The 12,947-nt window shown below is 33.4% G+C and overlaps 2 protein-coding genes and 2 long non-coding RNA genes across 6 annotated transcripts in view; 2 read left to right on the top strand and 2 right to left on the bottom strand.

Moving 5' to 3' along the window:
- LOC109608524 (uncharacterized) overlaps positions 1–12,947 on the top strand; it is a 60,230-nt gene that overhangs the window by 4,544 nt on the left and 42,739 nt on the right. For both annotated transcript variants that reach the window (XM_020024965.2, XM_049965074.1), the window contains exon 2: positions 12,470–12,637. In XM_020024965.2, the coding sequence (XP_019880524.2) occupies positions 12,470–12,637 (168 nt within the window). The remainder of the gene's footprint in view (positions 1–12,469; positions 12,638–12,947) is intronic.
- The window catches only part of LOC109608581 (uncharacterized), a 34,915-nt gene that overhangs the window by 8,471 nt on the left and 13,497 nt on the right, over positions 1–12,947 (bottom strand). Inside the window, exons 2-3 of one of the 2 annotated variants that reach the window (XM_020025028.2) lie at positions 9,007–9,310; positions 8,292–8,934 (exon numbers count right to left, since the gene is read on the bottom strand). The exons of the other annotated variant lie outside the window; for it this stretch is intronic. Of the exons in view, the coding sequence (XP_019880587.2) occupies positions 8,336–8,934; positions 9,007–9,295 (888 nt within the window). The 5' untranslated portion in view covers positions 9,296–9,310 and the 3' untranslated portion in view covers positions 8,292–8,335. Of the gene's footprint in view, positions 1–8,291; positions 8,935–9,006; positions 9,311–12,947 lie in introns of those variants that run through there. 2 annotated transcript variants of the gene reach the window in all.
- Positions 1,559–2,236, top strand: LOC126265010 (uncharacterized). Its single transcript, XR_007547558.1, has 2 exons — positions 1,559–1,783; positions 1,844–2,236. It is a non-coding gene; the product is annotated as an uncharacterized LOC126265010 (long non-coding RNA).
- On the bottom strand, positions 2,278–2,602 carry LOC126265009 (uncharacterized). The gene is made up of 2 exons (XR_007547557.1): positions 2,516–2,602; positions 2,278–2,462 (listed from the first exon to the last, which is right to left on the bottom strand). It is a non-coding gene; the product is annotated as an uncharacterized LOC126265009 (long non-coding RNA).

Raw genomic sequence — 12,947 nt, 5'->3', positions numbered from 1 at the left:
ATTTATTATTATAAGTAGTTGGTTAAATATAGGGAACAACTAAATTTTACACTGATTTGATATTGTCTTTAATATATAATGGTATTTCATAAATTGATTGTTTATAAAATAATTAAACCTCTAACCCAACCCAATGTAGTTGAAATAATTAACAAATTATCTAGATAATTTAAGCACTATGTAAGATAGTGTGTCTTAAACGCTTTTATAATAATATTTTATTTACGGAATTTTCATTTAAATAACACTTTTAACAATAAATACTTACAAAATACAAAACACAGAAAATTAGTATAACAAAAGAACATAGACTAATACATTTTAGTTTTTAATACAATACTACAAATCCTATCAATTGGAAAATGTTGACCATAATTAGTTAAATGAATATCAACGTAAAACAATTTATTTTATCGAGCAAGTACATGGAATTTTATTACATCTATTACATTATCCAATTTAAACAGGAACATTAAATCAATATGTACAATCTCATTTAAAACTGGATAATTTATATTATCTACAGGGATGTTAAGGGTAAAAACGCTTGTAAATTCGTGCTAAATATGTTCCTAAATAACGAACGCCATATTGTAGATTTGACGTTTGTGGAAGGTACCCGATCGGTTCCGATCATATTTCGAGCATTGAGTACGTCCCCCAAACCGGACCTGCAACTAATTGTTTTGCACCCGAATATTACATTTATTTATTTGTTGCGACGACAAACTAACCAACTAATCAACTTGCGATTTCTAGATTACTTTCACTTTTCCAGTTGCGACTGGCGCAACAATACGATGGGAAACCGGATGTTTAAACCGTTTCAGTCATTTTCAGCGTTTTCGTTGTCTCACGTGCGTCTTACTTAAGCGACGGACTTGTGCATCAATTGGGTCATCACACATGACTTTTGGAATTGGATCACAATCCGCTGCTTGCCAATGAGACCGAAAGAGAAGAGCGGTGTTGAGAAATGAAGAAAGAGTAAGAGGGGGGAGAGAAAGTTGATGTTGGTGTTGGTGCTTGAGGTCGTTCGTTGAACCTCATCGCTCCTCTTTCTATTCTTTTACTGGTCGCTCCAACCAAATAAAAAACAATAAAAAAGAGAAGATAGTAAAATTGCGTGGAGACCGTCTGTGTCACGTGGTTTGTGGTGTTGGCGTTGGCAGACGTAGAAGAATGCGGATGATATAAATAGCACCGAAGCAACCGAACACGTACCGAACTGTACTAACCCAAACCGACGAAACAGAAGTGAACGCATCAATTAATAATCTAGGTACATGTTTTCGTCTTATATTTTTATAAGTGAGATAAAATCGTCGAGTATCTGTGAGATCAGGGTCAAACTTGAAGACGCGTGCACCAAAAAATGATTTAATTTCTTACGTACAATTAAATCGTTATCACTGAACTTTAAACGTTAAGAATTTCTGCAATCCAATTTAATCCAATGCGTAAATATTTATCATGAATGTTTTCGAATAAATACTGCGTTAGTTATCTGATAAAATAATAAATAATAATATTGACAATCTATTGACTTTATCGGAGGCTCGTCTGTCTCTGAACACACACACACATATATATATATATATATATATATATATATATATATATATAAATGACACATTTTTAAGTACAAGTCGATGATAGTGCAGAGTGATGTCATAAAAAACGCAGTACCAAGTTGAAGACATTAAAATGTGTGTCAAAATCCATGGGAAGTCGTTTGCTCTGGCTGCCCTATTTGTTGTGTGTCTTGGCTTCAGATTGAGCGGTAAGTTGATGGTACTTTGAGGTTTGAACACATATTTTTAATTTCATCTTTTCTATCTAGTCTACTTGTCGAGGTACGAAATGAAGGAGAGCGAAAAAGTGACTTATTTAGTGGGTCTCTATGGGTTCTCTCATCACATTCTTTTCCCCGTAGTCGAAACGTACAGAGAAATATTCAAAGGATTTGAATCAACCCTTCTGGAATGTTTGAGGTCAATTTTTTTTTGAAGGTCCATCTGAATCAGGAAATTGGTTATGACGAAGAATCAATTGAAATGGATGAGGGTTAAAGGCTCTAAAAGTTGAAACTTTCCTTTTCTTCTGATACGATTATGTATGTAATAATTGAATATTTGAGAATTTAATTGTCTAATGAAGTGACAATCAACTATTTTATTATTTTTTATATATATTTAAATATTAAATAAAGAAATTATAAACTAATAAAGCATTATTTTGGTTTATAAATTATAAACTAAAGAAATAATGTAGGTATAAAAGTTCCCAGCTTCATTAAAACACATTGAAAAATCCTCGATTGAAAAGAGAAGTTTGGATTCCACAAAAAATATCGTAGTACATCTGGTAAATGGGAAAAATTATGTAGTTTGAAAATCCATAATATCCCACTAAATATGTTAATTTGTCTCTTTGTTCCAAGTTTAATTTCGATAGTACCACTAAAACAGAAAATAATGGTGACAATAAATTAATTTACAAAGATTCAACTTACCATTTGATTGTAAAATGAGCAACAACAGCACAATTGTTAGTACTATGAAGTTAGCATTGATTTTGGTCAATATTTAGAAACAGTACTAGAACAACATTTTCTGTACTGGGCGTGTTTTTAGTAGTTGCCGTGTTATATACCACGAGATAAGAGACGAGCCTCCTCATAATAACAATATTTATAGGATTAATCCCTCCAACAACATTAATGATATGCAAATAACAAATATGTGATTAGTCATGTGTGTCACTAAGGACTTAACAGTGGCTAATCTGAAATTATAATTAAATATACTCAGTAACAAAGACGAGGCTAGATGAATAATTGATTTATTGATCCTTTAAGTCAAAACTAAAGAATTGAAATTTTAGTTTTCAAAGAACATACTTAATGTATAACAATCGAAAACCGTTTGATCCGATTGAATTTTGAGAGAGATATCATGAGTGACAGAGACAGTAAAAGTTCTCTCTAAAAGTTCAGTAGGATCAAAGGCTTTCCAATGGGTATATGCATATATTTGTTAAATAATGATTACTTGTTGTATTCTATCATTTTACATAAATATTGAATGAGAATTTCAGTGTCATCATGATTTATTAATATTTTTTCTACTTAAATTAGGAACTAACTAACCAACCTACTTGTAAGTAAATAATCAATCAATCAGTCAGATAAAACAAACTCTCGAAAGATGAGTCACACTTTATTAATCCACATTCTTTGTCACATTAATACAATCATTGTATCTTCTTCACCATATTGAAGCCGTTGCTGTTGTCGTTTACCGACCAATTCCATTTCATCCGTTTCCTTGTAAAAGGTAGTTTACGTCGTACTTTTGGAATAAAACGAGAAGGGACTGAAGATGGCCCAAAGAGTTTGTCCACAGTCCATGACGATGTTGAAGATTATCATTCCTAGTCCTTTGAATACAGATTGATAAGCTTCGATTATGGGCGTCACTATTTTCTTCGAGAGTCCATAATAACCCATCAAATAGGAGATTTTATCCACTTTTCCCAGTTCCATTTTGTCAGTCAGTTCTAGAGAAACGATTCGATTTAATTAGCCTCAAAATTGGAGAAAATGTTGAGTTGAACTTACCGAGAAGTCTGTATGAAAGACACAAAGTCAGGATGCAAAGTCCAAAGAACAATTTAATTGAGGACATTTTACCGGTTTGATATCAGCGAAATTATTGAATGTCCGATGATTATTCGCAATGTTTTTATACCAAACGATAAAATTTTATGACACTTTGATTTGTAATCAGATAAATTAGTTCAATAATAAACAAACCGATCGTACGTTTTTGAAGCTTACACTTAAACACGCGTCTCCTTAAGTAATAATGAATAAATAACCTTATCGATCAATCACAAATTGTAAGATTTTTCTGCAATTATGGGATCGACACTTTTGGACCATACATGAGTGGTTCATTCCCAAAGTGATGATTAATAACATATTACATACAGTACGAAAAGACTTTGATCCATCTGAATCCTGAAAGAGACATCATGGACAATAGAAACAGACTTCTACTGCCTCTGTCATGCATGATGTCGCTCTAAATTCAGACGGGTCAAACGCTTTTTCTGCTGTATAAGTTTTTAATTGTAGTTCAATCATTACGTGGAAAAAGGGAAGAGAAGGGCAAAAGTGGAGAATTCGGTGTGAGTTTCTGGGGTGGGCGTCACGAATGGAAATCGTGTCTCGCGAGACCGTCTCTTATCGATCCAGTTAAAGGGAACAACCGTCTATCCCGACCATCCCCTTTAAATTCCCGACCGTCACGTACACCCTCTTTTTTCTGTTCCTTTTTCGTTCGTCCGGCGGTTTTGCGGGTTCACGGTTTCCAAAACAACAAAAATACAGCGATAAAAAGCAATTTTTAAATTTCGACAGTCATCATCGACATGCAGACTTCTTTCGGTGGCAACATGGATGCAGCGGCACCTCGGAAATGTGAAGTTGTGGGGATGTGGAAATGCGGAAATACGGGAAAAGGGGATGAGAGAACGCGTCCCTCGGTCGGTGGTACACCAGTGCCCCAATAATCGCACCGAGACCCGCATAATAAATCATCCTCTCCGTTCGCCGGGTAAAAGGGTGGAAAGGTCCACGTGTAATGGCCAGGGAGTTCAAAGGAGCTTCATTCCCCCTCACTCCCTCTCAGTCGTCTTCGCCCAAAAATTGCGATAAACACATTCGAGTAGGTTCAAGTTCCAAACGGAACGTTTTTTATCTGTGCACGTAAAATGCGACTTACTCATCATTGTTCTAGACTAAATAATGCTCCAATGTTTCACTTGTTTCCATCCTCGGAAGAGAATTGCTGCTCTAAAAAGATTAAAGTAATGGAATTGGGTCTCAAGGGGGAAATGGGTGACCACACTTGATTGGAGGGTGAAATGAAATTGGGTCAATTGGAAAAATTCGGCACAAGGTTGATTGTTTTAACCTGATAAATTAATTTTTAACTCTTACAATAAATAATGTTTATTGTCAACGCATATTAAATAATTTTTAAATTGTTTATCTTAAATGATATTTTAAACACCTGTTGTCACTTAAATTGGACATTCTGTATCGTCGTATAGAAAAATTCCATAGAATTGTTCATAGTAAAATAATCTGATATGATAATTTGGGTTTGTCGCTTTTCGTTTTTAAGTAGTTTTATTGTTTATTTACAATTATTGACTGTGGCATAAAGTAATATAGGTAGAACCATTTAGAGTGTCAATTAATAAGATTAGTGGATCAGGCGAGGTAACAAATAAAAAATAATAATCAGCTTCTATTGTTTCTCATTTTTATCTTGGAATTAATGTTTTTAATGGTCAACATAAATGTTGTTGATTTATTATTATTCCTGAGACAATGAAATATTTGGTATCTGGTTTACCTACATTTCTTCTTTCAATATCATTTTCAGAGAAAAAATAAACATTTTAATAAAGGACATTTAAATAATTTGCACTTAAAAACAAACAAAAATATGTGGTTCAAGTGAATTATCTAATTTTATCGAACGAGATGTAAACAATTTAATAAAATTGTTTGTTATATTGAAAAAATAATATTTACACTCAAGTTCTCGGTACATTCTGATGAAAATTAATCTTTTTATTATAAAAATCCAAGTCACATTAGTCCTGAACTGAACTGAACTGAAGTGAAATAAGCGACAGCAGCAGCAGCAGCAGCAGCAGCAGGAGCAGCAGCAAGCAACGACACAAAAGAGTGAAAGTAAACTATGAATTAAATTCGTGCTCTGATAAACAGAACGTCAAGGAAATTTCTGACTGAACATTTTTACCGTCTTGTTTTTCCTATTGTTGGTGACTTTTTGCAAAAACTAATTGTGCCCTTTGTTTCAAACATCATTTCAGTACATCGAGATATAAATTGTTGATAATGTCAAAGTTCAGTTCGGCACTTGTAAATGTTTTTGTTGGAGAAATAAGTGTTATTGTAAATAACACATCGTTCAATAAGTCCCGAGACTAACAACGAAAACAACATTTTTTTTTCAAAAATCATTTTTATTTATCAATATAATCTCCTTTTAGAGTGATACAATCGTTCCAACGCCTTTCCAACATTTCTATACCATGTTTATAAAAGGATTTATCCTATGCTTCAAAATAGGATTCAGTTTCGGCAATGACCTCCTCATTAGAGCCAAATTTTTTTTCCCTGGAGCATTTCTTTGAGATCAGCAAAGAGCCAGTAGTCGCTGGGGTCTAAATCTGGCGAATACGGGGGGTGGGGATGCACCCAACCCAAGCTACTCATGTAAAGGTTCGTACTCTAAGGAAACGTGGCTAGTTTGGTACTACTAGGACCGTTTCTGGATTAGTCTCGGGACTTATTGAACGATGTGTTATAGTAAATGTTTGGCAAGGGCCTTTAAAGAAAATCACTATACATTCTATGACCTATTCTATGTATTTTCATTCGTATGTTTGATCTACAGGGCGTCATTAGACCAATGCCTAACCTAAAAATATTCTATATTCAAAACAAACAATTCTAATTAATATCTGTCAAAAATCTATCATTGATTATAATTATTGGTAAGTTTTATATATGTGAGAAATTTATTAAATTATATTTATTACAGGAAAATGAGTTTGAATTTAAATATTGAAAACAACTAATGAAATATCACTTTTTTTGTCCACTGTACGACACTCTACATATTTTAGCATTTAGCAATAGATGGATGTCTTTATTAATCAGATTCTTTCCTGAGTGGTTTACTACAATAAACAGCAGATATCGATTACTAAGGAGGAAACATTTACATAAAGATTTAGGTCAAATCTCAAGAAATTATACATGACAGATTAGTCATTATTAGTTAGTGAACTTGTTTTTATGCCAGTAAAAAGTTGCACCAAAATTAAAAGTTATATACTATTCATCGACAACCAGATATTGTAATCTTCTGAGGATTAAAAATGAATTACATTAATAGTTTAACAGCTATTTTAATAAATAATACATACTTTTTTAATAAAATTAAAAACAAAAGAATTTCTGGAAATACATATACGCCTTTTATTTACACTACTTTCTTTGCAATAATATCTTGCATATCATTTGTTTGAACCTAATATTAAATATCTTCCAAGAGCAAGTGATGATGATTTTAGTGTTTTTTCTTTAATATTATCTCATACCAAACTTTAATACAAATTTGAATTATTGCAGTATCTTAGTTGATTGGGTTATAAATTTTCTAAGTATAGATTATTTTGTTGATGTTTTTCATACACACTATCTTACATTGTGCTTAAATTATCCAGCTAATTTGTTAATTATTTCAACCCCATTAGGTTAGATTAGAGGTATGAAATAATTTTTTTAAAATCTAAAGGTTTAATTAATTTATAAACAGTTCTATCGATTTATGAACAAATCATTATATTAGGACAATATAAAATCGTTGTAAAATTTAGTTGTTCTCTATATTTAACCAACCACTTGTAATAATTAACCTCAATAAAAGTCCTTTAATTAATATGAATGACAAAATGTAAGATAAATTATTAAAATATAAAATAATAATATAGATATTAAGTTTATAAATAAATAGAAAGTAAACAAGAAACTTTGTTACGGTATCTTCAAGTGTTTATTTAATTATTTAGTAACAGTCTAGTTATATATTTTTTTATGTTTCACTATTTAAATAAATTAAGGTTTTCACATAATCACAGTATTATTATTATTATAGTAATTAATACTTCAGATTCGTTTAATGAATAGTGAATAGTTTTAATAATTCATAAGTATAATTTTAACTAATATCCATATACATTTTTGTACATTTCCCCATTTCATAATTTAAATCAGGTCTTCGAAGCCTGTTGCGAAAATATTATAAAAGTGTAATTTTAAATTGTGTATATCCACTTCCTGTGATGTCTGTCACATTTTCTAATACTAATGTGATACTGCTGAGAGAATAACATGCATGTTGAGACTGTTCGATATATTGTCTGTGGTGAGGGATCAAACTATATTGTGCATATTTTACATATTCCCTTAGTCCGTCCCAACTGCACGTTCTTTCATGAGCATGTGCACGTGCGATATTTCAGTTTCGAGCATCCGATAATAGAGTAAATGCAGTGAATGCACCCATGTAATTAAGTGCATGAGCACCCATGACGTCGACGATTCGAGGGGGCGTCATCCATTGTCCTAACTAAAATAAAAATAAAAAACAATATTGACTATAATCATGTTGATACCATTTAAAGCGTAAACATTTTTATTTATTAACTTAACGAAAACAAATTACACAAATGAGATCTTAACGTTATATCCTGAGTGTCTTAGTATTTTACATTCGTCCCTTGTAAGACAAACTCCGAATTCAGGCAGTTTAATGTTGTTGCACGTCAACGATTTATGCCCTATTTTTATTATGTACTTCACGTAATCGTCCACGTACGCGTTGACGTTAACAAAGAGCCTGTCTTTTTCGGCGACCTTATACAAAATCAAAAACAACACGGACTGGTGGTATAGAAATTGTTTCCCCAATCCCACCATCTCTTCGTTCACCCGCAGCAGATAGCAGGGCACCACTTTGGGCAACCGTTTCACCAAACTCTTGTGACTTATCAAAATGTGCGTTTGCAACGTTCGACGTTCGTCCGCGTAATAATCACACTCCAAACATTTCAGACCGGGCTCGTGCAACCCTTCGAATTTGGGTTCGAGTGTTGCGACGGTTGAACGGGACGTTTCGTTGTGTTCCAACAGTGTTTCGGCCAAATAATTACGGGCTCTCTCATTGGAATCGCAGCTGCAGCTCTCGCAGTAGTTGTAACCGTTTTTCAGCAGGTAGATTGGGCGGCTTAGGGAACCCTTGCATCCGTTGCAACACCACGCTACAAATAAACAACAATAATTCAGTTATTTTTTCCATTTAAATTAACTTAACTTAAAAACTGACTGATTACTTTTAAATTTCAATATTGCTTGCATATTCATGATGTTGTTGTTGTCGTCGTCGTCGCTATTTTTGTCGTTGCTGCTGCAGTTGCTGTTAAAGTTCTGTATTCGACTCTCCATCTCCAAATTCCTAAAGATCGTTTCCGGAGTAACAGTCACTTTACACATGGGACAGTTCGGTACTTGTACAATACACTGGCTGCAAAAACTGTGTCCTTCTTTGCACACCATTATTTGACCACCGAGAATTTCGAAACACATGGGACACTCCAACTCACGTTCTACGCTTCTGTCCATGACAAACAGTTCAATCTGAAACAATATTACTCCTAGTAAATGAAATAAATAAAAAAGAAGGCGCATTCACCATATTTGAAAGATGGATTGTTGCATAAGAAAATAGAGGTGAATAAATCTGGAGTGTAACCGACGCAACCGACACACCTACATTAACATACTAAATATGTGTCTGCCTCTCTTTCTTCAATTCCATTACGAAATTTTACCGATTTCTTTTACTCTCCTAAATACATACTATATATATACAATAATCATGACACACATTCGTTTCATTTTCAAAATTTTAGCTCTTAACATTAATTAGGATGTGATTTTAAGGAAACTCGGGTTCAGAATTTGGGAGTCGTGGAGAGAAACGACTCCGGCGTTCCCTTTAACTCACCCTGCTGCTGGTGGTGGCCATACGATCGATATTTTCAAGCTGAACTTACGTTCGTTGTGGCGGTTCGCCTTTAGGGGCGGCACACGCCCCCTTTTATCGCTGCCGGAGGCACGAGAGACACGTTTCCCAAAAACTCGTCGTCCCCCACTTTCCCATTTGGGTTAGTGGGTTTTGCTTTGTGAAAAATTTTTTCTTTTTTCTGTTTTTGTCAAGGTCTGTTGAAAACAACATATTGTCCATTTATTTTTATCATTAATAGTTTTTGTTTTTAAATGCTCATCTAAATACTAAAAATGAATTGAAACTAAAATTTTAGAAATTTTGTAAGGATAAGACGGAGGGAAGGTATTTGGAGCACCTTTTTGGAAAGGAATGTTGGTGGTACGCTGTTCACTTTCGTAATTACGTAGCCAGCAATCTGCATCGTTATTGTTAGAGTATATATAAATTTTTTTAGTCGCATGTGAATGGAAGAACATAATGATGTGACGAAAGAGAAGTTTCGTTTCGTTTTGCAACAATTCCTTGACATTTTTGCTCTCGTTCATTATCCATTACAATTAACCATTTCCTTCCATGTCTTTCCATCCTTTGGAAAATAAATACAACAATCATCATCTTCGTTCTTCACCCTCTTTTTTCCCTTCTTTCATTTCTTTCATCAATATTCAACTGATCTGGTAGTTTTTTACAAATATTTCAAATGACAATTGTACGATAATAGTAGACCAAATCAGGCACAAGGTTCCTAACTAAAATTATTTTATTTATAATTCTTTAATACAGCTAAAAAGTCTTGAAATAGGATTAATTTTGGAAGGGTTATTGAAAAAAGGAGAATGATGAGTTTTGACAATAAAGCAAACGTTACCTTTGTTAAATCTAATTTTATTTTCACAAACAAACAAACAAACAAACAAACAAACAAACAGTTCAATTTTTAAATTCACTTAAAAATAATAATCAACATCAAAGACAAATTTAATTGTACCAAAACAATGAATTTATTTGGACCTGTCGAAATATGAATTCTGGCTCCATCTGTTACCAAATTTCGCAACATCCATTCAAATAAGGATTTACTGATTTAGATATTTTACAGATTTATTATTAAAATAAAAAACTTTGTTTTATTTCAATTAAATAGATGGCACTGTAAAAAAATATTTTATAAATTCAGTCCAACGGTCGTTCATATTAATAAAAACAAAACAATTAATACATATAAAATATTTTATTTTAAAAATTTATTACCAACTTAAATTTTAGTTTTAAGCTTTTAAACATTGTCGAATTGTTTTGTATCAAGTTAAAAAGCAGAGAACGTTTTGATGACCGTTGTCAAGGTTACCTCGAAGGATTCCGAGTCCGATGGATAACGTTCCGTTTTAATAACGGGACCTTTCCACACTACTTTACTGGTCGGATTACGCGTTGCGCGCCGATCCTGTTTACAAACATCACAACAATACACGGTCGTGTTTAGCTGTGTGTTTCGAAATTAGGTCGAATGCATCAATTTATAAACTGCTATAATCGTAGTGACAAAAAACAGATGTCTTTAATTAAGAGGAATTATTTAATCACTTTTTGACAATTAAACATGATTAAATTATAATGTAAACGCAATAATTATAAAACAATTTTTTTTTCTCAATCCGATTAATCATCAATTATCCCGCCGCATCCACCATTTTTTCGACACCACAAATAAACAGTTCTCCAAAAGACACACTAACTGGTTGTTGTTTAACAAACACATTTCATCATCATTCCGAATCAACGTCATTTGTCAGACTACTGGAAAAAAGTTCGTCATGAACATGAACATCCCCACTTACTCTCCGTTACCATGGCAATGATGGCGAAGACTGTTTGTTGCCGTGACAACTGCAGAAAACATCAGAGAAGGGCGGAACTTGAGCACGTGGTTTTTGATTGAAGAGGCGGGGCATATGGCGGCCATCATTTGCCGTGGTGACGTCACTATTGGTAGGTGATCGACGTCGGGCGACCTCTATACTTGTGTTTAGCATTATTCATTTTGATTACCTACGCCGTTACGTAGGTAAACATAAATAATAAAATTGTTGAAATGGCTGATTGAATAATTGAATATTAGTTGTTTTTGTGTTCTAAAATTCTAAATAGTTTATTATATATAAATAGATGTATTGGCAATTTGGAAATTTTTCTTATTAGAAAAAAAGGGGAAAAATCGTCTAGGGATGGTCAAGGAGTAATTTTTAATAATGGACATTTTTTTTATCCTTCATTCTTTAATCTTATTGACGTCAGATAAGATGCCAGTAAAAAACCATATAATAAATTACGTGACTTGTTTGTGTTTTTTTTCTTTCACCTTAGAAGCAAAACCAAATTACTTATTTCATCGCGTGGATTGGAAGAAAGCTCCTTTTATAATTGGCCGTGTTGGCATGAAATCGATCGACGATTCGTTGCTGTAAAACGTTGAATGTCGAATAGAAAAATGTAAAGTTAGTTAAGCAGAGAGTTGCGCAAGCGAGTCGAACAATAATAAATCAGAGTGAAAGGAAAAGTGTAACAGCCGCCGCAACTGAGAAGAGAATTGTAACGGAACGAACTGCTCATAAATAATCATCATACATTAATAATCTCTCTCTCTCTCTGTCTCTCTTTCTCGTTCTTTTGCTTCTACTATTCTTTCTTTCTTTGAAGTGTGGTTAATGACCTACACAATTTGAAATTTATCATTCAATCTTCTGTTGTGAGTTTACCACTATAATAAATTGTAATTTTGATTGCAGGTCTTGGTCGAGTACGACGACGTGGAATGGCAACGACGCGAATGGATCCACGTCCACAAGGAGGGGCTGTTCCATTTGTTCCTGGTCGAACATTGTCTCATTTGGGCCGAACGAAAAGATCCCTTTTCCAATTCGCCGAATCCTGACAATATTTTATGGCCAGCGCTTGTAAGGACACATTTTTACCTTATCCTTCTATGTATACTTTATAGTATGCCATGTCAGTGAGAAGTTATCGTATTGCAAAAAGAACAGGTCGAAAGGTTGGAAGGCTGAAAAGTCCTTCTCCTACTTTTTCTTCATAAATTTCAATTGGCCTTGAACTATAGTTGTTGTAGTATCAATTCCTACTTCCAATCTTTATGAGTCATTGAATTGAGGTAGTTAAGGTTGAAATGGAGCTACTCTATTTAATTATTACGAATAAGAATAAAAAATTCAAGATGATGAGGATGATTCATCGTGGATAATCCAAGAC

Source organism: Aethina tumida, chromosome 3 (genome assembly GCF_024364675.1).
Source record: "Aethina tumida isolate Nest 87 chromosome 3, icAetTumi1.1, whole genome shotgun sequence".
NCBI lineage: Eukaryota > Metazoa > Arthropoda > Insecta > Coleoptera > Nitidulidae > Aethina > Aethina tumida.
This window is presented reverse-complemented; position numbering and strand designations above follow the sequence as displayed.